General features: G+C 37.3%; 1 protein-coding gene across 1 annotated transcript in view; it reads left to right on the top strand.

Annotated features, from left to right (window-relative positions):
* Window positions 1–25,646, top strand: part of ADCY1 (adenylate cyclase 1) — a 139,488-nt gene that overhangs the window by 19,596 nt on the left and 94,246 nt on the right. Inside the window, exon 2 of the mRNA XM_058832517.1 lies at window positions 19,690–19,839. Within this exon, the coding sequence (XP_058688500.1) occupies window positions 19,690–19,839 (150 nt within the window). The remainder of the gene's footprint in view (window positions 1–19,689; window positions 19,840–25,646) is intronic.

The following is a 25,646-nucleotide window of genomic DNA, read 5'->3' as shown; positions in this document are numbered from 1 at the left end:
ACTCTGACAAATGGATTTGACTGCCTTCCCACTGGAGAGGTCCAACTCTCCCTGTTCCATGCCAAAAAAAAAGCTGGGCTTCCTCCTTGCACCTGAGGTGGATACCCTTGGATCGCTTGTGCCCCAGAAGCTGTGTTACAGTAATGCTCCAGCTGTGCCAGGAGTGCCTTTCAGCACTGCACACTGAAGATGCCTTACCTGTCCAATTCAGCTAGGCCAAAACATCCAAAAGATACAACTCCCCATGACCTTGGTAGAATTTAACTTTAACTCTAGGCATCAATTTTTGAAACTGGATAGAAAGGTTCAGAAAGAGCTTTATGAGCCTGAGGTCTTGTTTTGCATAGGAAGTTTGTGGTAGGTTCATGGGACTGAGCTCCTGCTGCATTGCCATTTGGGCTGCACTGCAGTCCCCACAGGAGTCTCCATGAGCACCACAGGCTGGTGATTCCCTTAACGTGAACATGAGCACCAGCTGTGCACTGCGGAAATACTGAGTTTGTGATTGGCCTTTGTTAATTATTAGACTGTAGTAAGATGTTGTGTTTCAAAGGTCAAGACAGGAAACATTGGTACCAAACAATCAGACATGTATGCTAAAATGGTACCAGCATAATTGTGCAACTGTTTGCTCAGGCAGTGGCAGTAAAAACATAATGATAGGTGCTTAATTAATTATGAGACACTATTGAAACAGGAGAGAAAGGTATATTTATGCATTCTATAATGAAGCATTTACCTTTATTCCCTGATCCAGAGTACACTTAACACCATAGTTCCAGCGACTATGGCTCCATGTTTGATTCTAACTATAATATATATATATTATATTTATACAATATATTTATCAAATATAAAATATATTTATCAAATATCCCCAGAATACATTGAATTAGTACACAGAAAATATTTTAGAAGATTATTTGTTTTTCTGGACATATGCTAAGTAGCAAGAATAATATATTTTTCTATGATCAGGTCATACAGAGAGGAAAGAAAGATTTTATCAAACAGAATCACATAGATTTCGATTGCTATTTCAAGGTACTATCTTTGCTACCAGGAGGGGTTGTGACTGGGCTAGCATGTGATTGCAACTGCACAGCTTATGCTTTTGTTCTTAATCACACTGATGAGCACAAGCAATACAGCATCAGGGCCAGGGATTTCCAGAGCATTAGCGATGGACTGAAGACAGAGCATATGAGAAGTGCATGCTAAGTTTTTGTGCTAAAAAGTCAGACACTATAGAGGGAACTGAAGGTCTGGATGAGTTAAGTTGGCATGAAGATGTTTTCCCTTTAGAAAAAGAGAAAAAATTGTTCTAAAATTTTATTTGGCTCCACTTAGAAGCTGCATTAGAGCCTGTATGCTCCTGAAAGGGGAAGGTTTCTGAAACTATGATAGAGAAAAGATAACATGGACTGTAGATTATTTTAAAATAAACAGAGGCTGTTCCTTAGTTGTGTCCCACTTGACTGTATATTGCACCACCCCTCATTTAGTAACTCCTATGCAAATAAACGCCAAGAAGATAAATAAAAGGGGAAGAGGAGGTCAGACAGACCTTAATCAGACAGAAAAAAACATGTGTTCCTATTGCTGTATGGATTGGCTAAGCACTTAAATAGGAAACCAAATAAAGCATGTTAAGGTGTATTGTATATGAATGTGTTATCATCTCTCACTCAGTGGCAGATTTGTAAAACATTGGGCAATATGGCAGGGAAGAATGCAAATACAGGTTGAATTGTAATTAAAATTAGAAGAAACCGAGGGCTATTGCACTGATGGTTTATTTTTATATGTTTTGTTTTTATGATAGTATTTGGAATGTCATGCTAAATTGCAGTTAGGAACATATGGGTATATATATACACATATATAAAACATGCATGTATTTATACACAGAACACAGAGTCAGACAGAGACATATCACTTTGCAATGGATGACTTTGGAAGTAAGTTTAAATTTAAACTCCTTTAAGTAGGTTAAGATATTTCAGTTATCTGATCAGTAAAGTACAGTGACTGACCTACATTTGTGAGGAAGTAATTTTTCTGAAAATGCTGTTCTGACTTTAAAAGGATCATTAGTGGAACATATCTGGCAGTCTAATTTCCATTTTAGATAACTCAGAATTATTAATTAACATATTATACCCAGGCAAACTTCTAATTTCTGCAGAGAAGTGTCTAGGCCTTCACAGCTTGAAAGGCGATAGCCAAAACCAACTGTGTAACTAGGGATAACTGTACGGGATGAAAGGGATTTGCTCTCCTATGGATTTCCTACTCTGCTATTTCAAATCTCTTGTCAGGGTTACTGGGCTGGCTTAATTTCTTTCTCCCTGGTCTCTTTTTGGTGTTGGTCTTGGTCCTTTCCCATGTAGTGTCTCACAGCGGTTTTTCAGGATTCTAGCATGTATTTGTATACATGAAAACTTCAAGCTGACTGTACAAAACACTGTGAAAGCACACTTGTTTACTCAGAGGTAGTGCCCCACACCTCCCTGTGCAGTGACACACAGGCCAAATGTGTTCAGCTACCAGTGAGCATCAGCCACTACTTGCACCACCAGATCAGCCAACAGCCTGTGCAATAGCTTTAGTGCCACAGATGATGGACGTGACATTAGCATTCTTAAGAGTTCCAAGCCACACTCTATTTCACAACACATCTGAATTCCTCATCAGGTTCACCAGAGTGCCACTGCATGGTAAAAACTTTCAGAGCAAACTGAAGAAAGCTGGAGATGTGGAAAAAGTAAGGATTTTTTTTTTTTTTAATAAAAGCTTTACAGGAGTTGAATTAAATATTGCTGAATTGGAACTGTGTGACATATCTTTGCAAGAGACATTTGATTTTTGTACTCTTCTCCCGGGGTGCTTATTTAAATAGAAAAATGTCATCAAAATACTGCATGATACTCATAACCTTCAGCAACTGCTAAAAACATTGATTTTGAGCTTTGATCTTTTGTGAAGAATTTCTCCATCTGGGAACTGTGGGTTTGACTGTTTCATTTCTTAACTCTTTGTGTGATCTCTGCAGTGATTAGGTGCCTGTCAAATTGTACAGCAGTTAGCTGGTCTTCTGCTCAGCTCTGTCAGTCCTAGAAAGGGCTGGCTGGCCTGCCCTGTTTCCTAGCTGGCTAATACTGTTTCCCTCATCTTCATTGTATGGTTGATTTATGGGTTTTGGATTTTAGTTACTTGATTTGGTTTCTTTTTTTCAAATGAGCTCTAGCTATCTGGCAGTGTTGCTCTTGTCCACCACCTGTCTTTAGGTCATAGGAGTGGGCAGGCTGTCTGTTGCTTGTCTGTCTATCTATGCTTAGAGCATGGACAGGAACATTTCTAGTTTGTAACCATCTCTTTTACTTTTTTACTTGTGGCTTCATGACTACAGACTTGATTTAGTCTCTGTAGCTTTCAAATACTTCGGGCCCAACTGTACTCTCTGTTGAAATACAGTAATAAAATTCCCTTCACTTTCAGCTAGGGAAAAATGGAAGAAAACAAACAAAAAAAACCCCAAACAAAAACAACCCCAAACAAACCAACGAAAAACTACCCACAGACTGAAAACCTAACATTCTTCTCAGAGTTTCCTTCCCAGAGACATCTACATTTTTGTAAGGAAATCTAAGTTTTTCTCCCTTATACCCTTAGTACTGTGTAATTTCCCAAAGCTTTCCGCTGTAGCATTCAGACTACACCTCTGATACAAATTGTTAATTCTCTTTGCAGTTAACTATTTTCTGTCCTTTGATTCTGTGATTCCTGCATATTACAGTCTTTCCAGAGAGCCTTTAGAACTTTTCAGAATGTAGATCCAGTGCAGTGGATTCAAAACTTTCCCAGTCCATAGCAACATAGTGGCAGGAGATATTTACTGTACTTAGTCCATAGTTGGTGTCTCTTTGGAGGCTCTAGGCATTTACCTGCCCTACCTTTTTCTACACAGGCAGAATGGATGAGAGCTGTGCAGTCAGGGAACCAAATGTCTGGGAAATCACTGCCAGGTTCAGAATGTAGGTTAATTATTGATTTGAGACACTCTGGATTATTCTCCTGAAGAGGACCTTCTTGATAGAGCTGAGGCTTCACAAAGGCTATCCATTCCACCTTTCTGTTTTGCACCTGTACTGTGAAATAAACCTTTTCTAGGTTATTTTACTACTGTAACTAACTTAAACTAAGTCTCTTTAAAGTCAGCGTCTTTAAAATTGTTACCAGCCTCCCTATGGAAATAATCATGGCCAACATTTTATGACTTAATAGCAATATCTGTGGCATCTTGCTTAATTCGTTTTGTTTAGCTGGAACATATTTTCATACAGTGGTGATTCTCATGTTGCTAACTGTTGAAAAGAATGTGACCTCTCAAGGGATACAACTTTGAAAAATAAGATTATTTGTACACAGTAGGTTGTTTTTAGTCAGGTGAGTTCCCTGAGCCAATTAAGCTTGTGATTGCTGACTCAAGACAGGAACAAGAGTCAGCAGAAGGTAGCATCAGGGCAGTCTCTGCTTCAGCTGGCTCATATTGCCTTTGTGCCTCCCCACCACCTACTCCTCATTTCATGTGTTCATAGCAGCACTAACGAGGATGTAGCACACAGCTTCAAGAATCTGTTCAAACACTGGAACCAGAAGCAACATGAACACAGCACTGCACCTGGAAGGATAAACTCTCATAAGAGAGAGTTTAAAGTCTTTTGAGCAGAGAAACTGAATTTCTGTGGATAAAGAGTTTTTCAGAGCTCAGCAGGTGTTGTCTTTACAGCAGTGGTCTGTCCTCAGGAATCATACAAGCAGTGTTCAACCTTTTGACATGCACCTTTGAAGGCAGCTGGCAACTGGCTTTCTTGACTGTGCAAAGAAGTTGTAAGTCCCTAAATAAACTGGCTCCACTTTAGCTAAAATGTTGCTTTGCTGGATCAAATTATTGTTCCACTTACACTTGTATCCTATTTCTATCAGCAGCCCTGATTACTCAAAACGCTATGCCATATTATGCGTTCACTGCTCACTAAAAAGAACCCCAGAGAACTGATGATACCTCAAAGGATGGCAGATGTGAGTTGGTGCTGCATAATGTATTACTGGAGGCACCAACCACTAGGTTTCATTAATTGTGCAATTATACAGGTGATGAGTTAGATATATTGGGCTATTTGATAGCATTGTGAGACTTAACAGATTTACAGGAATTATTTTGCCTAGCGCGTTGCTGAAAAGCTGCTACTTGAGGCAAAACACAGTAGCTGCTTAAAAGCTGGCAGATTCCTACAATCCACTGAACCTACAGGGGTAATTTAGGCAGGCAAAAATGTAATTACTTGGTGTATTTCTTACACTGAGCTCATTACACAGTGCCTTACAGTGGAAATATATTTCACTCAATATCCCTATTAGCACAGGTCTTTAAGGGTGGAATTGTGTATCATTTATGTAATCTGAACACAATTACAGACATATTAATGTGAATAAAGTTATTCAGAGTCCTCCTTAAAACTTGAATCTTAGTTCTTGTGCTTAGTTAATTATATCAAAATAGACCCATTATTTACTCAATATGGAAATTTGCCTCTTTTAAATAAATGTGTTTGGTTGGTTTGTTTTCAACATGTGAAAGCAAGGCAATATAGTGAATGCAACTCAATAAAAGCCAGAATTTAAAATAACTTTCAAAATATTAGATACATGTGGATAGCCTGGCAATAATAAGATAGCTATAATAATTAAGTCTTTAGAACACCATGTGGAAACCTAAGATATTAAAGCAGAAAGCCTGTTATCATTCTGAATTTCATGTAGATACAAAAGTGAACCAGATCACGTGAAGTGACTGCTGTCATAATTTACTTTGTTATGGACTATTTAGCTGATTATAGACTATGCATTTGGGGTTTTAGTAGAAGTAATTACACTGGGACAATTTTCATTTATGTAATATAAAGAGTAGGGCTATATCTCCAAAACTGACATAACTTCATGTGAACATCATGGATTTCATCTCTGACTAATGCTTTAGCTGGCATTTGGACTTAATGAAAGCTACTCCTACTTTTAGACAGAGATAGAAGTTTCTGGAGACACCTAAAAGTAAACAGAAGTAGCGATCCTGTGATTTGAGCTAGTGTTAGCTCAGATTAATTTTTAAATAAAAATACCATTAATTTTTAAATAAAAATACTACAAAGACAGACTTCATGTTCACAGACACAACTTTCCTTTACACATTGCATTGCCTTTTCCTTGAGTATGCTATATATACTGTAACAACTTCTGCCTTCTAATATGATCTTTCTTAGTCAGTCTTAACTCATCCCAGTTCCCCGTTCTGTATTGGGATATAAGCATACACTCGTTTGGTCTGACTACCTACTTTCTACACTGTTTAGATGGGATTTAACTGGTTCAGGCTGTTGGTTTTATTGTTTCATTTGCTTCATTGTTTCTCCCTGCAACTGCTCTTATTCTATCTGTTTTTACTTCATCTGCTAAGGATGTGTACTCTTGAGCTGTGAACTGTTCTTATTCTACCCCTGAGCTGTGTGGTCTTCCGCCTTGTCAAAATTCACCAGTTTTTTTGTTTTGTTTTCACTCATCTTTTATATCTTTGAATTTCATCCTGTTTGCAAGAACTCTTCCTGTTTCAAAATCACTAACTCAACACCTCCGTTTTTTAAGGGACTTCACTGAACTTACACTGTCACCTCAACTTTCAGGTACTGCAGGATTCAATGTTTGATGCTCTTTTAAGAAATACTTCAAGTGATTTCATTGAGGAAATGAAGATCGGATCACAGGTATTTAGTTCTGAAGGCAGGAGAACTATCACTAATGAATCTGTGTAAATTAGGATCTCTCACAGAAGGGTTCATGGACTGTTAAAGAAGATACTTTGTCAGACCATTGGGACAATCACACAAGAAAATTTTTGAAGGTGTTGACGTAAAATATTTTTATATTATTTTTAACTACAATTCAAAATATACATAAAACCAGTCTATTAATGATAACAGTTAAGAGGAGACTTCATTAGAATAATCTATCATGCACAATTCTTTTCAGTGTCATAAAAAATAATGTAACTAATATGCAGTTGCTGCAAGAATGTATGATTCATATATAATTTTGTTCTTAAGTATAGAAAGGAAAAAATAATGGAAAAATGGAGAGTCTCTTATTTACTGTGAAATAATATTTGCTTATTTACATTTTTGGTCTAAAAAATTCTAAATGTCTGCAAAATTATTGTGACACTTTACTTCAGTACCACATATCTTTTCTAAATCCCCTCTTGCACATTTGTAAATTCCAGGATTGTTTCTGGTGTCATCATATAATGATTTGGGAACTACTTATTTCAGGTATCTACTGTTATCAGCAGACATTAGAAAATATTAAAATGGTGGAAAAATCTTTGAATGACTAGGTAAGAAGTATTTTAATCTTTCTTTAGGCATCAAAGCTTGTTCATGGAGTAATTAACATCTCTCAGCTCCTCTGTATATTGTAGGTTTCTCATACACACATAGTATAACCAACAGTCCTATATTTGCTTTTATTATAAACTCCTCTTAAACACATTTACATTAGCATGATTCAGCACATAGCTTTGTGATGTGTCATCTTTTTCTCTACCTGTGCAGTTTTTATGATACAAGTCCTTTAAGACTTGTAGGGCAGTGGATGATTTAAAAAAGTGATTTCTACTTTTTGCTGTATTGGGAAGGGGGTGGGGGTGAAGAAAAAGCCTAATCTCTTGTCTTGGTAATGCATCTTGTGTCTTTAAGAGCAGAGACTGCAGTGAAAACTGGGAAAACTAGAGCTGGTCCAAAGTAACCTCTTCCAAAATGCACCTATCCTGAGCACCTCCTCTTTCCACGTCCACACTTGTTGGGCATTTTACTTGCTGTTGTAAACATAGCTAAATACAGTCCTGGATTTATTCTGCAGCTTTGAGGTCAGACAACAAGCAGAGCCTGTACCAAAAGAAGGCAAAAGTACAACAGCACTGTAGAGTACGTGTCCTATTCTAAATTTATTATTTCTTTATTTGTGCAATAAAGAGTGCAATCAGCAAGAAGGTATTTGTGTACAGTTAAGGAAGATGTAATATGACATAATATGACATATTACAATAGTTGCAATTGACTTTTACAATTTTGTTACCAGTGAACATCTTGCTTTGGGGCTTAATATATCTCCTTTCTCATTTGTTTTGGAGCAGAAAAAGAAATATTCAGAATACTCAATAACTCAGTTAAATACCACTCTTGTCTTTTTCAGGGGATAAAATTCTGCTGTTTGCAATCTTTTATAACATGTACATGGAAATAGCACCATTTCTCTTAAGATCATGCAATCTTCATTTAATGGACAACCTTAAGCTAACCAGATCTGAAAAGACATTCAAAGCCAAAAACAGACCCACCAGATAGTTTTTAGGCAGGAGGAAATTAAGTGAAACTTGGGGTGAGTTTCTGTTTTGGTATCTATTTTGATAGCTATAGGAGCTCAGAAAATCCAAACCAGAAAGGCACCTTGTTCAGAATTCAAAGAATAGCAGTCTGTAATCTTCACCTGTCTCTTTCATTTAAACAAAAGATAGCCCAAACCCCTCTCTTACAAGGCAGACCAAAACATGACATTGGCAACAAAAAAGAAAATTAAAATAGGAAAATAACACACAGCAAACAAAAGAAAAATAAAATAAAATTTAAAAAAGCACAGTCTTCAAAACTGTAGTAATTTGGCACCATATCTCTAATTTTAGCCCCCTTATTATTTTTCTACTCTTCTGTTCAGAGTAGGCATGTTTGAGTTCCACTTCATTGTCTTACTCTTTCCTTTTTATTTTGCCTTTTCTAACATTTAATCCTCCTTTCTCCTGAAAAAACTGTCCATTTGTGTCCTGTTACACCTTCAAGTTTTTGAGTTAATACTTCTATTTTAGCAGTTCATCTCCATGTTTCTTTAAGACTGGCATTCACAATAATCTGACTTTTTCCCAAAATATTTTTTTTTTGCATTTAAATGATGTTACATCAAAACAGAACCAGAAAATGTATGCACAACAAGACAATTATGTAATGCAGGAATTTATTAGTCTTGTGCCCTTACGATATGTCTTTCAAAATCCTCTGTTGCTCACAAAATTGGCTTACTGTTTTTTCTAAGGTCCTGATCCAGCAATGAGGTTTGTATGAATCTCAGTTTGGAATGCTACTCAAACTCCCAACCATGTAATCACACTTCCATTTTTTTAGCACACACAGACTATTTTTATCATTACCATGCAGAAGTTCCAGCACCAAACTTGATTTTTAAGATCAGTAACTGAAAAACAGTAGGACTTGGTCCTTTGATCCTAAATCTTTAGAATTTCTTTGGTCCCTCTTGAAAAAATTGACTGATCGATTAAATTGTTAATTACACCAATTAAACAGAAGAATATTCTCTTGTGTTCCTAATCAGTCTGTCCATCAAGTGCAAATGTGACTAGAATTTGTTTTGTGAAATCTCCTATCAGTTTCTTGTTTAATCAGTTTCTTAGTGACATATTGTATAGATGGCTTCTCATTTCAAAACTAATCTTCCAAGCTGAACAAGAAAATGGCTAACATTCTCCATCTCTTCTTAAGCTGCTCCTTTATAACTCCGACAGTATTAAAGCTCTCAAATGCCAACACTGACAGAAGACACTGTAGCTTAAATGACCCTGCAGAGTGAAAATCTTATTATCTGTAAAGACAGCTCTTGCAAGTTGTAAAGCACAATGGGAGGAAAGTAACTGGGCTCTGTGCAATAGAACATGATTTCCTCAAGGCAAACACTTTCATCTTTTCAGGACAATTGACCAGAAGTGACACCATTCACCAACTGCACCAAATATCTGTATGGTGACCAAAAAAAAGTGATACAAGAGGACAGCTGTCAGGTCTGGCAGGCAATCTTTTTGGTGCAAGGGGAAACTGGCTGAGATCAGTTTAGTCCTGATGCAGTCATGTTTTCATTTTAACAGTTCACAGACAGCCAGGGCACCAGGACATGCACTTTTTCCTCTCCTTATCTCCATCTGGCTTCATTCATCTGGAAAAGGACCAGGTGTTTCACCAGTGAGGGAGAACCAAGTCCTCACATTTTAGTCATTCCATTTAATTTTGAGGTGATTTATTAGAATTCTGGACATTTTGGGAACAAACTTTTTTTAGTGGCATGAAATAAATATGATGTTCTATACTTGATATGGAACTGTGTACCTGACACTGCTTGGGTCACAAAAAATTGCTTGAATTTGCCATATAGGATCTTCAGTAATGCATTTCAGCATGATTTCCTGATGATGAGTTCATTACAGTGTATTATTTGGACAGCAGCTTGAGTTGAATCTGTGTTTATTTCCTCATCTGTGATATGTCTTTGATTATACCTAAATGACACACACTGTCTTGGAAACCTGATTGTATCCATGGCTGTCTCACAGACCTTGAAAAAGTACCATGAAGCTAAATTAAAAAATGCACTTAAAGGTTTTAGGGATTGGTGTTGCATTTCCTAGGTTTTATGCACCCAACTTTCTGGGTGCAAAATTCATGTCCTCTTTGGAAATAGCCTGTGCACAACACAGCAGAGCACCATTTCAGTACCAGACAGAAGGTTCAGTGGCTGTACAGCACGTGGAGAAAGCCTGGCGATAGTATTTCATCCCTGGTAGCACAGGGCTTGACAAGTCCAAGCCTGTACACTAGAGAAGAGAGCTCAGACTCAGAAAACCCATTTTGTCACCAGCTCTGTCACTGGCTGTCAGAATAGCCCTCTGCCTCAGCTCTGTTTATCGGCAAAACTTTGTATAGCACTTTCGGGTTTTCACAGAAAACACTTTGAAAACTAAACTGAAGCTGCTGACTGAGAGGACCTAAGTGAAAAAATGGAAGTGTGTTCCAGCTGTCAGGACATGTAGGGGCTCAACAGAGTCACTTTTCAGAAAGCCAGTGGCTGGCTAGTCTTCCTCTTTGGGTTCTTACAGGCGCAATCTGAAAATGTGTCTGCCCCTGCTGAACTGAAACCATGGCCTCATTCTGCATCTGTAGTCTAAGAGCTGTACTCTAGATAAGAAATGCTTTCTGTCTGCAGCAGCCAGGCGCCAGACTGAGACCACTACCTGCTGTTTCTCAGCCATGCACAGGACTCAAATGAAGAAAAATTGCACTTAAGATCTGAAGGTCCAGTCAGCTAGCAACTATGGTACCACTAAAGGTTTCAAGCTATCTTGGATTGTATATCCCCAAAATCTTGATGTATTTAGTTACTGCAGCTTAAAAAAAAAAAAAAAAAAAAAAAAAAAAAGATATTTAGATCAATTATCTTGGGGGAAAGGAACCATGTATTTCATATAGCAAATGCAAATAAATTTTGGACAACAGATTGCTGCACTATGCTCAAATTGCAAAACATAGCATTATACTAATAGGAAAAAGGCAGAAGGCTGAAAATTCGGGGTGATATAGAGTAGCTTCAGAGGCTGGTGACCTGGACTCTGTGAAGTTCATAGCATGCATAAATAAATAAAAATATCAGCTATAATTTCTACAGAAAGTATTTGAAATTGTTTTGGCCACATGTTCCAAGTATTTTTTGATACATAGCAACTATTCACAATGCTTGGGAGCAATTGCAATATCCAAAAAACCCAAACCCATAGCAAACTCCCAGTGTACAGAAGTGCATACTAGCACACTTGCAGTATACTGAAGAGCTGAAGGCTTATTTGTTCTGTGATGGCGAAACAGACACTGCAAGAGAATGCAACAGCTAAATCAGGAAATATAACTGCTCTGGTTCCAGCTAGGATAGGGTTAATGTTTGCAGTAGCCTCAAGCGGCATGGCTGGGACCCAGAGGTTATCCTATGCCACCCCCCATCATATCCAGGGGCAGGAGAAGGGCTCCCTCCCCTTGCTCAGGGTATTGCTGGTGGTGAACAATTGCCTGTGAATCATTCGCCTCTCCTGTGTACTCTGTCAATGATATTGCTGCTGTTACCTTGCTTATTTCATTGCTGTTTCTGGTAAATTGTTCTTATCTCCACCAATGATCTTTGCCTTTTGTCCAATTCTCCTCTCCAGCTGCTGCAGGAGGACAGGAGGACGGGAAGTGAGAGAGAGGAACGGGAAGGGAGAAGAAGGGAGGGAGTGAGAGAGCTTGCACATGGTTTGGAGTATTTTCAAATGGTTTGGAGTATTTTCAAATGGTTTGGAGTGTTTTGGTGAGAGCACTGAATCGGGGAATCCCATTCCTAAACCATGTCAGTAACATTTGCCTGTACCATTTCAGAACTAAGAAATACTTGGGATGTGACATGTAAGGCATTAGCAAGAATATTTTGGCATTTTTCTGGATAGCTCATTGCATCATCCTTCCACAGATGGAAGTGACTGTGACCATATTACTGCATTTAAGGTATCTGTTTTGCTGCAAACAAAGTTTGTTACACACTCTGAGTGCAGTGCACAATAAGAGCAAGAGAAAGCTACAGCTGAGGTATCACATCTGTCAATATCTTCTCTGAGAGGCATTCATAGCCTCTCATATACCAAAAAACTGTGGAAAGCCAGTTCTCCTGTCTACCCAGAAATTAATATGGATGACTAGGAAATCATTTTTCCCCTCACAGGTAATATTCTTCAGATATTCTCTTCTGAATAGCCCCACTACTGTGGGCTTTGGAGAGAGTTTTGCTTTATGTAGAAGTAAAATCCAGTTACCTATCTAAAGTTCTAGTTTGATATATGGGAAGATTGTTCCTACTAACATCAGTTGGGCTTGTGCATAAAAATATGAGACCAAGAGAAATAACTAATATTGTTAACATGATGTCAATAACAGATGTGTATAAGTAGGTATACATGATGTAAAATCAGGGATCAGGTGGAGACAAATGATACCATTTATTATTATTTTTTTTTCTATCCAAAATGCAACAGCCTAATGCTTACCATTGGCAAGTTTCAAACTGTACTGTTGCAATTCTGCCAACCATTTGTAAAAGAATATTGCTGTGTGTTTTGGACTTTTTTCTTTTTTCCCAGAAGTACAGATTTTATGAAGTCATTCATTATTTGGAAAGGTTTGAAGTTATTTAGAAGTTATGCTTAAAGGTATTTCAGCTTGTATTTTCCATCTAGTCCTTTATTTCTGTTTTCTAAAATTTCATATATCACTGCTCTGTTATGGGTTACCTGTAAGTCTTTTGTACTGAATTTTTCCAATTCCTTAAAAATCAGGTTTCATTCTTCATTAAAAAAGTAGAAAAGAACAAAAGTTCTTGTGCTTAAGTGCTGTTTTCTGTCTTTTTAACAAGAGAACAACAAAACAATATAAACCTCCCCAAAAAAACAACAAAAAACCCCACAAAAACCAAAAAAATAAACAAAAAAATCCCACCCAAAACCAAAGAAACAATACCCCCCAAAACAAAACAAACAAAAAACCCCACAAATACCAAAACAAAACACAAACAAACCCACAAAGGAAACAAACAAAAAAAAATCCCCACAGAACCAAAAAATCAAAACCCGGAAGCCTTGGTACCTCAAAATAAAGATTTAATATTTTGCTATTGAGAAAGGTATAAATTATAGAATTGTGAGTTCCTTTCAGTAATTCCCTAAGAAAGATACAGGATTTAAGAGTCTTGAAAAAAGGAGCCTGAAATTAATGTCATGGATTCATGTCATATATTTGAGTGAAGGTATTGGTGAGGAGAAAGCTGCCACTTTGTAACTTCATCAAAATAAATATTCGGTATCTTACATAATCTTAGTTACATTTATCAGAATTTTGTTTAAGTTTCAGTGTTAGATAAGGTTTAAGATTCAAAATTTATGATTCAATCAACTCTACTTCTGCTATTCTGTCATAATTCTCTGCTACTTAATCTCAGAGGTAAATACTTTGGACAAGACAAACAGCCAACAGTCTATAACATGAGAGGGAGGTGCATTAACTTTCCTCCCAGAGCATGCTTCCAAGCTAAAATGGCATATCATTTGGAGAAAGATGGAACAAGTGAAATTTTTAACACTGGTACGTTTGGTGGCTCTCAGTGACTCTGCTTTTGTAGAGGGAACTTCCTTTTCAAAGGTGCATGGCATGTACTTTAAACAATGTTTTTAAATTATGTCTTTTACTTTGTTCAAACAGGTATGCACAGAGTGGATTTCTGCAGTTCCACACGTGTGTGTACACTTCAGAAAAACTGGCTGTGGTTAGTGAACTTAGCATCCTAGATATCGTAAAAAATTCTCTTTACTTGTATGGTTACAGACATCCCAGTGCTACTGTATTTTCCTCAACAGTGACATCTGCACTCATTATCATTGAAATGACTGCTCACTAATCTCCTTTTAGAGTATGCTGTAGATTCAGGAGGTTACCAATGAACACAGAAACCATGGTGAATTGCACAGCAGAACCACATTTCCTTAGCATATGTCATAAGCCAGCAGGAACCAAAATTTTACAAAGATAATAGAGGGATGTTCATTCAAACTGGGATTATGTTTATTTGGATAAAAAATATTTAGCTGCCTCCTTTGGTAGGAGGGTGCTCTTTTTGGGACACTGTCAGGAACTAAGGAGAAGTTCTCTTTCCTCCCTTACACTATTTCAGCAATTAGAGGGAGCAGATTTAGTAATTAAGCATGCTCAAAATGTTTCAAAGTGAGTTGACTAAATGAATTTCTGAACTTAACAAAGCCATGTCAGAATCAAGAGCTGGTTGTGTATTCTCCGTACAGTCTAGCACTGTAAATAAAGCACTGCTCTAATGGTAGTATTTTCCATAACAGGAGAAACTATTTTTGTTTAAACTCTTGCTCATGTTATCAATAATTTTTATAAAGAGCACAGTCTTGCCTTGCTTTTCAAGAGTTTTAATGATAGAAGCACTGACTCATTTTTGTAGGCTGTTAACAACTTCTTTAGACATCCTTCACAATAAACATCCATATTTTAAAGTAATACATTGCATTGCCATATCTCAAAGCATTTTGACAGAATGAGTAAATATTGCATTATCCTAACAGGAACAAAAACTGGCACAGAAATTATTTGCAGTAAAATTTAGTTAATGGAGAAAACTGGAAGTAGAGTTTAGACCTACCATACCTCTTAACAGGTATCTAAGGATTAAGTTATACGGGAATTGCATTGATCCTTTCTATTCCAGCAAATTTCAATTTTCATATGGAATTGTTGGCCATATCTCCTACACGTTGTATTCTATTTCATGGGTTGTCATCAGAACTCATGCTTCTGAAAATAAATCAAATATTGATATTAGCCACTAAATTATAATTTTTGGAGTGGTAACTATTGAAGTCCTACTTACACCACAACTCCACCTTTTAGAAAGCACAAAATATAATTCTGAGGGAGTCTCCTGAAATTTCATTCCTGAAATTTCTTATTTAGCCTATGATTATTTGGGCAATCCAGTAACCATCTGTATGAATACCACTTTGTAAAAAAAGTTCTCTGTGATCCAGAAGTCATTTACACCTTTGTGAAACAACCACATTTTTCTGAGACAATTTTTTAGTACAAACAGAAAGCTACTCTGCAGTGAAAATCTGCTTTAATTTTGAACCATCTACTATGCAACTGTTTACCTGATAACAGAGCATCTGCTGAGTAAACAGTCCTCTTCAAAGGAAAATAATAATATATAGAAAAATTTTTCACCATTTATTTGAGAAAGAGCAAGTGCACCCATGAATGCACATGTGAGCATTCTTGCTTTGAAAGAAAAAGGAGAGAAAATATCCTATCTGGAACAGGGAAAAAAGTTTCAAAAGACTCTTCAAAGAGTCTCTCAGCTAATCCTGTGGGACTTGAGAAGAGGGAGATGAATCTGAGTAAAAAAAGGAGATCTTTAATTAAACTCCTCAAGCCCTGTATATGCATATGCATGTTACATATGTCTACTGCTAGAATTATTTGCCCATTCCTTGATGGGTGTTGCTGTATCGCATAGTTCAAGATCCCTTCCAAAAGTGAGTTGAGATCCAAAAAAATGCAATGGAGAAATAAACAGGACAGAGAGAGAGAGACATTTGGTTGAAACAGCTGCTCAAGCCCCTCGGTAGCTCACAAAGATTATCTGCATTGGAAGTCTGCCTTTGGTAGCACCCTCACACAAGTAACCACGCCAGAATTTATCCACTGACAGGGACTGTAACCTACTAAGGACTAGAAAATCTCAAAGGATTCATGTTCATACTGAAATGCTGCAACAGGCAGCAAACAAGATCTACCGATAGAGACAAAAAAATAATAATTTTGGAAGCATGCTTTCATGACCCTGATTGCTTTATTTTTTTGCTCTGGCTGAACTGTAATCTCATTATGGATTGATAGAGTAACATTGTTTAAAAGTTTAAAATTGTCTTGGAATCATTTTATGTTGTAAACAAGTAAATTGTTTTTTTGGTGGTTCTATAAATAGACGGTGAAACCTGAAGATCGCTTTTTTTCCTACTAAGCAGTAGTATAGTAAATAATGTAGTAACGACCTAAAATTAAAACCCTTGATATTTCAGCAGCTCTGAATGCCTTAGTACATCTTTAATATTCCTTAGTTTTAACAGCAAGTCTCACAATCTTTCCTGGAATTATGGGACATAATGTATGAAAGATACGTGTGTGTGTGTGTGTATATATATATATATATATATATGTATAATATGTATGTATGAGTGTAGATATGGAGGTACATATTAAAATGAAAGGACTGGAAAATGGCACACATTTGAGAAACCTAGAGAGAAAGGCTAGTATTTAGTTGCAACTGGGGGAAAAATAGTAATTAAGTAGAAACAGGTTGTGGAGGAAAGGAGCTCTTACCTCAGGAGACAATCTGCCCTACTTCCTTTTCTCACATTTTGAAATCTATGAATCTTTTACTTGCTTTATCACTTTCCTGATTCCCTGCGGGCCAGAGCTGACAGCTAAGCCTCTGTTTTATCTTAAACTGTTCAAAGCATGTCAGAAAATGACTTACCCTGCTGAGCCTGAAAGTAGCAGGAACCCACCTACTGGTTACCCCTAGACCAGGTGATCACTGTTTCTTCAGTGAAATCATTATGATAGTCCCAGAACAGCTGGCAGATTGTTAGAATATATATATGGTCTTTTACTGCTTCCAGTTGAAATCCAGAAACACAACTGACCTTTTTTTTTATTGTCATAGATGTAATTATTTATGTCTTGAGCCACTCTGATATCAGCACAAAAAGACAGTTTTTCACCCTGTGTTATTACCAGCTGTTTTGTATATGGATAGGGTCAAGTAGTTGCACTGTCTGTAACTGTCAGCTCTGCTCATTCAGTGGGCTCTCTTCACTGTCTTTGAATACAACCTTTAAAAATCCTTTCTATTTTTATACCATTGCACTGTAAGAATTAGCTTTAAAATACAATGTTGTCACAATATTTTGGCATGATAAAATGCAGGGATATGTGCTGCATTTGTGGCTGTATTAATGTCTCTAAAAATAGGATTCCACTGGAATTTCTAGTCATTTCATTTTAGTAAGTGTTAACTTGTGATAAAAATTGATGTATCTCAAACAGTTCTCTGTGATCAAGCAAAATAAAGCAGAATAGGAACTGTAGACTATGCTCAACCTGTGTCATGAAATAATACACTGCAATAGATGCTTATCATCTTCAAAGTCTTACTATTTGTATTACCATCAGAAGTAGCACATAAGTGGTATATGAGATTGTTAGGTTAAAATTCATCTGAATGCAGCTGAACCCATGTTTTGCCATTCTCAAGAGGAAGCCATAACACCATTCTTCACTGCTTTTATCTCTTGTGAAATAATTGTTTCTTTTTTGATAACTGAGGGGAAAAATACTACTAATGCTAAGCACAGCTCCTTTTATTGTGACAGGTTATCTTTGGATTTTGTGCTGATGAGAAGGTTTGCAGGGAATTTATCATTGATGTCCTCTTAAATAGTAATAACCAGGTTTTGAAGGTACAAGTTAGAGGTCTTGTGAATCCATGAAGGTCTGGAAAACTGACCCAGAATGAGTCTTTCAGTTCTTCCTATTATTGTGAGGTCAAGAGAGGTGGGATGTTTATTACCTTTAGCTCTGCACATCAGAAATTTCCTGCTTATTTTTTGTAGAATGGAACATTTCTCAAAGTCTCTCCAAAAACATCAGGGATGTAATTTTGGATCTTTGTTTACCATATTGGTATATTGGCTTACCATAAAACCTTCAACCCTAGTCCTGTTAGGAAGCATTTCTCTACACAAAAGAAAATCAGTGGTTTTATTTTCCTTTAAATTTGATTTTGTTGTTGGCACACTTTGATTCATTATAGTGTGCAAACAAAAGAAATGGTGTCCTCTCCAGTTAACACTAGTAGATCATGCAACAGTAGAGGTGTACTACCTTGAAATGTATCCCTTGGATTAGGAAACAAAGTCAGTTATATGGGGTTTTTGAACTATTTTAGATGGATAGGAACTTAATGTGAATTGTGTTACTTGCAATGTCTTTCTTTGCTCTTATTTTGCTCACTCTTGGCCAATTTAAATGCCAGCTCACTTCTGATTTTTGGGAATTTGTGAGTCACATGAATCCTTATCATGATGTTGTGGTAGGCTCTAGGGTACATAAGGATACTGTGACTGAAAAGACACTGGGTAAAAAGGCGTTATTTCCTGTTAACTAAAAACACATTGCATTGCAGAAATTACAATCTGAGGGCATGTTTCAGAGATGTGGTGAGAAACTTGGATAGAATTACCTTTGATAGGGAGGTTGTGTACAAACCACTGTTCCGTTATTTATGTTAGTTAAGCAACTTTATCACATATTGTTAAAACATTTAAAAAACCCAGAAGAGCAGTTGAGAAATTTTTGTGTCCTTCATAAAAGCACTGTTTATAGAAGTAGCTCCAAAGTGATTAATTGTCGCTGATTATTGCATAATGGTGGGCCTTGGCTTGTGCTGAGGACCATCATTTGAAAGGACTCAGCACCTTCTGAGAGATCTGCTGCAGGATAGAATCAGTGATATTTTGGATGATTTCCCAAAAAATACAGTATGGTTGCTGACAGTGGATAAGGAAAGAGAAACAGATTATACAAATTCAAAGTACACAATAAAAAAGCTTGGGGTACCTAGGCACACATTTTCTGCAGTCATAGGTTTTTCAGTGCCCTTCCTCTTCACTATTAAAAAAGGAACAATAATATACTTACTTTATGAAGGCATAAGAAAACAATTTCAGTTTTCCGACTATTTGTTTTGAACAAATACTGATGATATTGCTCTTGTTATTAGATGGACAGATCTGCCAATGGGCTGATGAAAGAAATGATGATGAATGAAGATTACAAGCCGCAGATCATCGTAAAAGAAATTAACTCCAGCAGATGCAAAATTCTGTATTATGCAATATTGATTGTCCAGATTTGTGATAGCTGCTGTAACTGTTTCACTGCAGGAAGGGGTATCAGTGAGGTGGCTAGCAGGGCACAGTTTTCAAACAGTTTTTTTTCAATATATCTTTGCTGAGCAGAAATATAAAACAAAAAATTCTGTATTTTAAAATATTCATTTATTTTTCTTTCTTTCTTACAGCTTGTGGCCAATGCAATCCTTTTTGTCAGTGTAAATTTGTATGGGGTCTTTGTGAGGATTTTGACAGAAAGGGCTCAGAGGAAGGCATTCCTTCAGGCCAGGAACTGCATTGAGGACAGGCTGAGACTGGAGGATGAAAATGAAAAACAGGTCAGTTTCTAAGCCTTATTTATTTTTCTCTGTTTCTCCTGAGATGACTGTAGTTATGTGAACCACAAGTCAGGACATTGTTGCCAAATTTATGCTAGGGCATGTGTGCATTTCCATTGTAAAGGAAGTGCTGCCTTCCCCCATCTGCTTCAGGTCTTCCTCCCAGAGCATGCACACTCTTCATCGGCAGAGCTCAGAGAAGGTGCAGGCTGACTCCACAGCTACTGTCACCTCCAGTGCCAGGGGAGATCTATTTTAGGGCTGAGTCAAATCTATTGTACTATTGTAATATAAGATTGTGGTTATTTATCTGCATGGATGTTTTGGGGTGGGTGTTAGATGCACTGTAAATACTTTTCTTCTTGCTGAGTGTGCTATAACCTGTTTGCCTTCGTGACAGCCACAAAAAAAGTCAACATTTTGGGCACAAAGAGCTGCACTGATAACTGAATAAGTATAATCGATAGAATTTATACATTATATATTTGTACAACTAATAATAAGAATAACTGTGATAGCAATCAGTATCTCTTCTCAAAAACCACCTCAATTATTTGATAGTTTACTTCATATATTTTCATCAATCAGCCTTCCATGCATATTTGGAAATAATAGAAAAAAAAAAAGTGCTATATTGTGGACCTTGCTGTTGTTACTCACAGATTTTGATGCTGTTTGTGTTTTGCCTTTTTTTCCTTTATATGTTCTCTGTATTCTTCACACTTATATTTGTAACTCTGTCACCTATTATATTAGTGGCTAGTTTTCCCAGTACTTTCCCATGGCCTTTCCCTAAGCAGAAAGACAAAAAAATTCCCGAGCTCCAGGCCTTGGGAGGTAGAAGACTCTGTACTATCTTGGTTCATCCTGGGAGAACAACTCTTCAAGATACATTTAATGGACAAATTACAGCTAGTGCTGAACAGGGGGCTCCAGAGAAAAGGCTTGGCCTGGGGGGAATTGCATCACCACTTGTCCTCCTAATTGGTGCTTTTTATCAAGTATGTTAATTTTCTAAAACCTATAAATGTGTACTCATCCCTGGCAGGGTTGGGTTTTGTGGACATCTTTCCACAACTGCCTCTGATAACCTTCAAATGAAGATTGCCTTTTATATTGCCTCCTTACTAAAATTACCTCGAGTTTCATTACCAGGTTGCAAAAAAGGCAACAATCTGAGGCTCAAGCATGCTATGATCTGTTGGTCTGTTGGTTTGGACTAGCTTTTCCTTTCTGCGTAGATGACAAAAGAGGGTGACACTGGAATACCTCTGTGGCATGGTGGTTACTTATGCCAAACAAGATATCAGGGGCCCCAAAGGTTATGTACCTCACACAGATTTACCACTCCTCATTTGCAAATTCTTAAGCAAGTCTATTCCTTTGTGTGGAGCAGCGCAGGTCCATAAGTACTTTCTGTTATGAATTAAGTGAATACGTTTTTATGAGATGAACATGGTCTGTAATAAGTAGACATCACTTTGAACGCTGCACATCTTTGCAGTTTTTTACAGTGTCTGTGTAAAAATGGTATTAGTATCAAAGCCTTTAGATTTAATTTTGGTCTTTTGTAATCCAAAGCTGCAGATTTTTTAAAGGCACAAATGTGTCATAAGTGAATTACCATGGGATTTAAACAAGCCTGTCATTTGTGCCTTTGGAAACCTACTTCAGGGCTCCAGCATGAAAACAAAATTGATTGTTTGTGTTTCTCTTGTTAACACATTAGAAATCTGTCTTATTTTATATATTATCCATGCATATAGAAACACACCAAAGCAATAAACATTACACATAAATGCCATTATTGTTGATACTACACCTATATAATCCTGCAAATGTTTTTCCAATGCAGTGTACTGGTCAGGGAAGAGAATAAACTTTTCTCCTACACTTGTGAAATTAGCTTTATTCATTACAGTGTAAAACAGGATGCAGTTGTGAAACATGATAACTAGCTGGTACCACCAAAATACTTTCTGTGGCTGCTCTCACACAACATTAGCATACCTCTAGAACAAGACTGAGAATTAAGACACAATTACAGGCTACAAAATGATTCTGTAGTTGCTGTGGCATAACATACCCTGAGTTTCCAGCTGGCAACATTCAAGAGAGTTTTGAGAGGAGAAGAAACACTGCTGACCTAGTTCAGTTTTTGTGATCAGTCCTATATTTTTGTTCTCTGAAGTATCAATATTACATGTTAAAAAGGACTGAATGTTTTCATCACACCATCTCGTCTCTGCCCTAAAAACATAGCCCTTTAGCACTGAGAATTGTAACCCAAAATGATAAAACTATTCCCTTATATTTCTGTGAAAGTCTCTTACTGGAAAGGAAAGAACATGCTCTTGACTTTTGAACATACACAGCTTTCTGGAGTTAAAAGTGTTGACGATGTGAAACAGATACCACAGCTGAAATTGTGAGACTTCTTCCTCTGTGTCCTACTTACAGTGAATTCTCCTCATGGGATATATTTGTAGTAATAGTCCCACATGAGAATTTTGATAAAACTATTTTTGTGAGCAAGAGTAAATATCTTGTTGGCACATTTTTGTATTCATGAAAGCAACCTTGAAAGTATTGCTGGGGAGAAAGAGAGCAGACAGCTTCTGTTTATTTAAAAATTCAGTGTAATGTTATCTATCACCCTGTTATCTATTCTCTGTGGTCACAGTGAATAACCGGTCTTGATGGCCAAGAGTCATGGTTGATGGCAGCATCATCCATTTGTTGTGTTGCTGAATGTTAGATTGCAATTCCACCAGAAGTGAAGGCCAAGAACCAAGTAAGTTTTAGACAATGAGCAAATAGTTATAATCATCCACTTGGGAGAAGCTTCTTTTGTTCTCTATAAATCTCAGCAGTAAGCCATCCTTTGCAGAGCAAACAGCTGAGAGTAATTTTTGTGAGGTGGGTCCTTTTCCCCGGAATTCTGTTTTTTGTTCATGCTCAGTCAGAGCATGTGAGCACTTGCCCTCACTCTAACTGCACCATTTCTCTGTATCCACTTCCTTAATTCCAGATCATCCTTTTCCCATACAGCAAAAAAAACATTGTCACCCAGCTCCCTGAAGGACTGTTAAAACATCCCAACTGATCTTCCAGCAGTAGTTCAGCCCTTCCCAAATGAGAAAGGAGCAAGTAGGGATGGGGAATGGGAGATGTATTCAGCATAGAAAGAGTCTGCTGCTGATTGAACTGGTTGCCATCTGATTAAGAGCGATATGAGTAAGGAAGATGTGGCTTACCATGTATTAATTCCAGGTGTAGAAGCTCCTGAGGTGGAGCTGTGCTCCAAGGGAGAGATACCATTGTTCTCCTGAGGCCATCTTAACTTGAAAAGCAACTGGACCACTGTCTTTAAAGACCTGCAGACTTCTGTTTTCCAAATGTCTTTTTCAGCATCTTTATACTTTTGTTGTCCCCACAGTTTTGTGGTCATTACTCTGCGTACTAATTAATATTCTAATTTTGTGCTGTGTGAAGGAACTTCCTTTTATTTGGACTTGTTGTCTGATGAATTGATTTTGTGCTTTCCAGCTCATTTTGTGGCATTGGTAATCATTTTACAGTAATCTCTTCCATGCCACACTGTAGACTTTTATAGCCCTGCTCATCTATCTCTCTTTCCAAGCTGAAGACCTGTCACCTCTGGTCTCCTGATGTATGGAAGCTACCCTGGTCTTGCCAACCTTGTAACAAATCTTAATCACATTCCCTCCTTTCTTTGCCCTGACAATAAGAATATTTTGATGCATATTCATGTATTGAATTTGGGGATAAAACACATAATTTATCTTGGTGAAATGCACTTGCCGTAGCACAGGTTGATATGAAAAGTGCCTGTTGCTTTCATATAAGACAGGCCAGGGAAACATTTGACTTCATGAAAACCTTCAAAGCCCACAAAACTACCTTAAATATCTTCACTGGTTATTTAATTTCATAAGTACATGCAAGTATGTTTGCAAAATAAAGACTGTATTTCATGACACTTGTTTAGATCTTTCCTTCCCTCCTAAATGTTGCTTTTGTACTTCCTCACAATTGGAATTGACAGTGGAAAATCAACTGGAAAATAGCAAAGTCCCCAGAATTTGCTATCTTAAAAACAAATTGTGAAATTACATCTTGTTTTTCAAACCATTGGGACTGGAGAAATGTATTTATTGGTGTCACCTGTCTTTCAAGAAGTAGTTGTGTACTTCACTACAATGCATGAAATTTATATCTATTTAATATAAGAAACTGAAAGAAGCACTTAAAAATGACCAGGAGTTAGGAAGCATGGAGCTGAGACAACTCTGATTCTAGCTTCAGGACCACAAGCCTGCCACTGCAGCTAGACTAATCACATTTGCTGAAGTATTGTTCAACACCATGCTACTGCAGTAACGCTGGTTCTGGGAGACAGACTAGAACTTTGGTAGTGGTCTGCAGTTACTCCGTACATGTTCACCAGATCATGTGCAGCTAGCTAAATTTTCCTTATGCAATGCTGAATTGTGTGTGCAAATATCTGCATACATATGCATCTGCATTCTAAGCGTCTTCTGCAATTTAGGGCAATGTCCTTAACATTGTGTGTAGTAACTGGGTCACCACTGAGTCAGAGATTTGATTAATAACTATTCATAGAAATAGAAAATGTGTCAACAAAAGATACCATGACTCTGACTGCACTTTGAACTACTGCTTAGGGTGTCTTGCGTTCAAATTCTCTGCTGCTTTCAGATTCCCCTTTAAAACAATTTGATCTAGACATTACACATTTTGGATATGTGTACTACCTCTTGTACATTTGAGCAAAAAGATGACACCTACAGAAATCCTCCAGTGGTTTTGTCTGCTGTGTTTAATGTCAAGCCCTTATGAAGAATGGGAAAAAATTACATTAACTTTGAATAAAGCAAATCATGTTGGATTTTGTTTTGGTAGTGGATAACAGGTTGCAGAGGTTTTTATCCTTTCAATTCAGCAACCAAACTGAGGAATTAGTTATTTGCACAGCCCTAGGCAGAATTAATTTCTAGAGTGCCTGACAACATGTTTATCAGGTTCTCCTCACGTCTCCCATACTTTTTTCAGAATCTCGCATGGTTTTTTTTTTCAGTGCAGAGGAATATATGAAGTTTATAATTAAAACTCATGCCTTTTTTTCCTAACTGTTCATACTGGCTGAATGCATCAGCAAATCGCCCTGCAGCAAAAATTTCACCTGGACGATGTGTGGATGCACAAACATGTTCTTGTCAAATTATCTAGTGTGCAGCAGGGAAGTGATACTGATTTTGCACAAAGTGCAAGGTGTGTGGTGCTACCTGATCCTCTGCAAAAGCTAGCCAGTGTGATCTTTAAAAAACATAGGTGGACTAATTTTAGCTAGCAGGGTGAGCCTTTACCACATTACCACTATGTTCTATGTTACAGGGCAGCTTAAAATTGTATCTATTGCACCACCAAATCACAGTCTTACACAGGAAATCCTATCTTCAAAACCCTATTTTTCTTTATTAGGATCAGAAAAACAAGAAATAAGTAGTGTTGCAATTTCAGGCTGTCAGGTTGAACTACTGGACTTCAGGCCCACTTGTGCAGGCTGACCAGTGTCTCTTAGCCAAATCACAGATTGGAAATCTGTCTACTTCGTTTGCCCCATTTGGCTGTTTAGATCCTTACACAGAAAAAAAAATACATAGCATCCCTGGTCCATCTTCCACCTTTCTCAGGTAAAAAGAGACATGGAAGCACATTTCTCTCTCCCACACAGCAATAACTGCCCAGAAGCTTTCTACTGA

Source organism: Poecile atricapillus, chromosome 2, assembly GCF_030490865.1.
Source record: "Poecile atricapillus isolate bPoeAtr1 chromosome 2, bPoeAtr1.hap1, whole genome shotgun sequence".
Taxonomy (NCBI): Eukaryota; Metazoa; Chordata; class Aves; order Passeriformes; family Paridae; genus Poecile; species Poecile atricapillus.
This window is presented reverse-complemented; position numbering and strand designations above follow the sequence as displayed.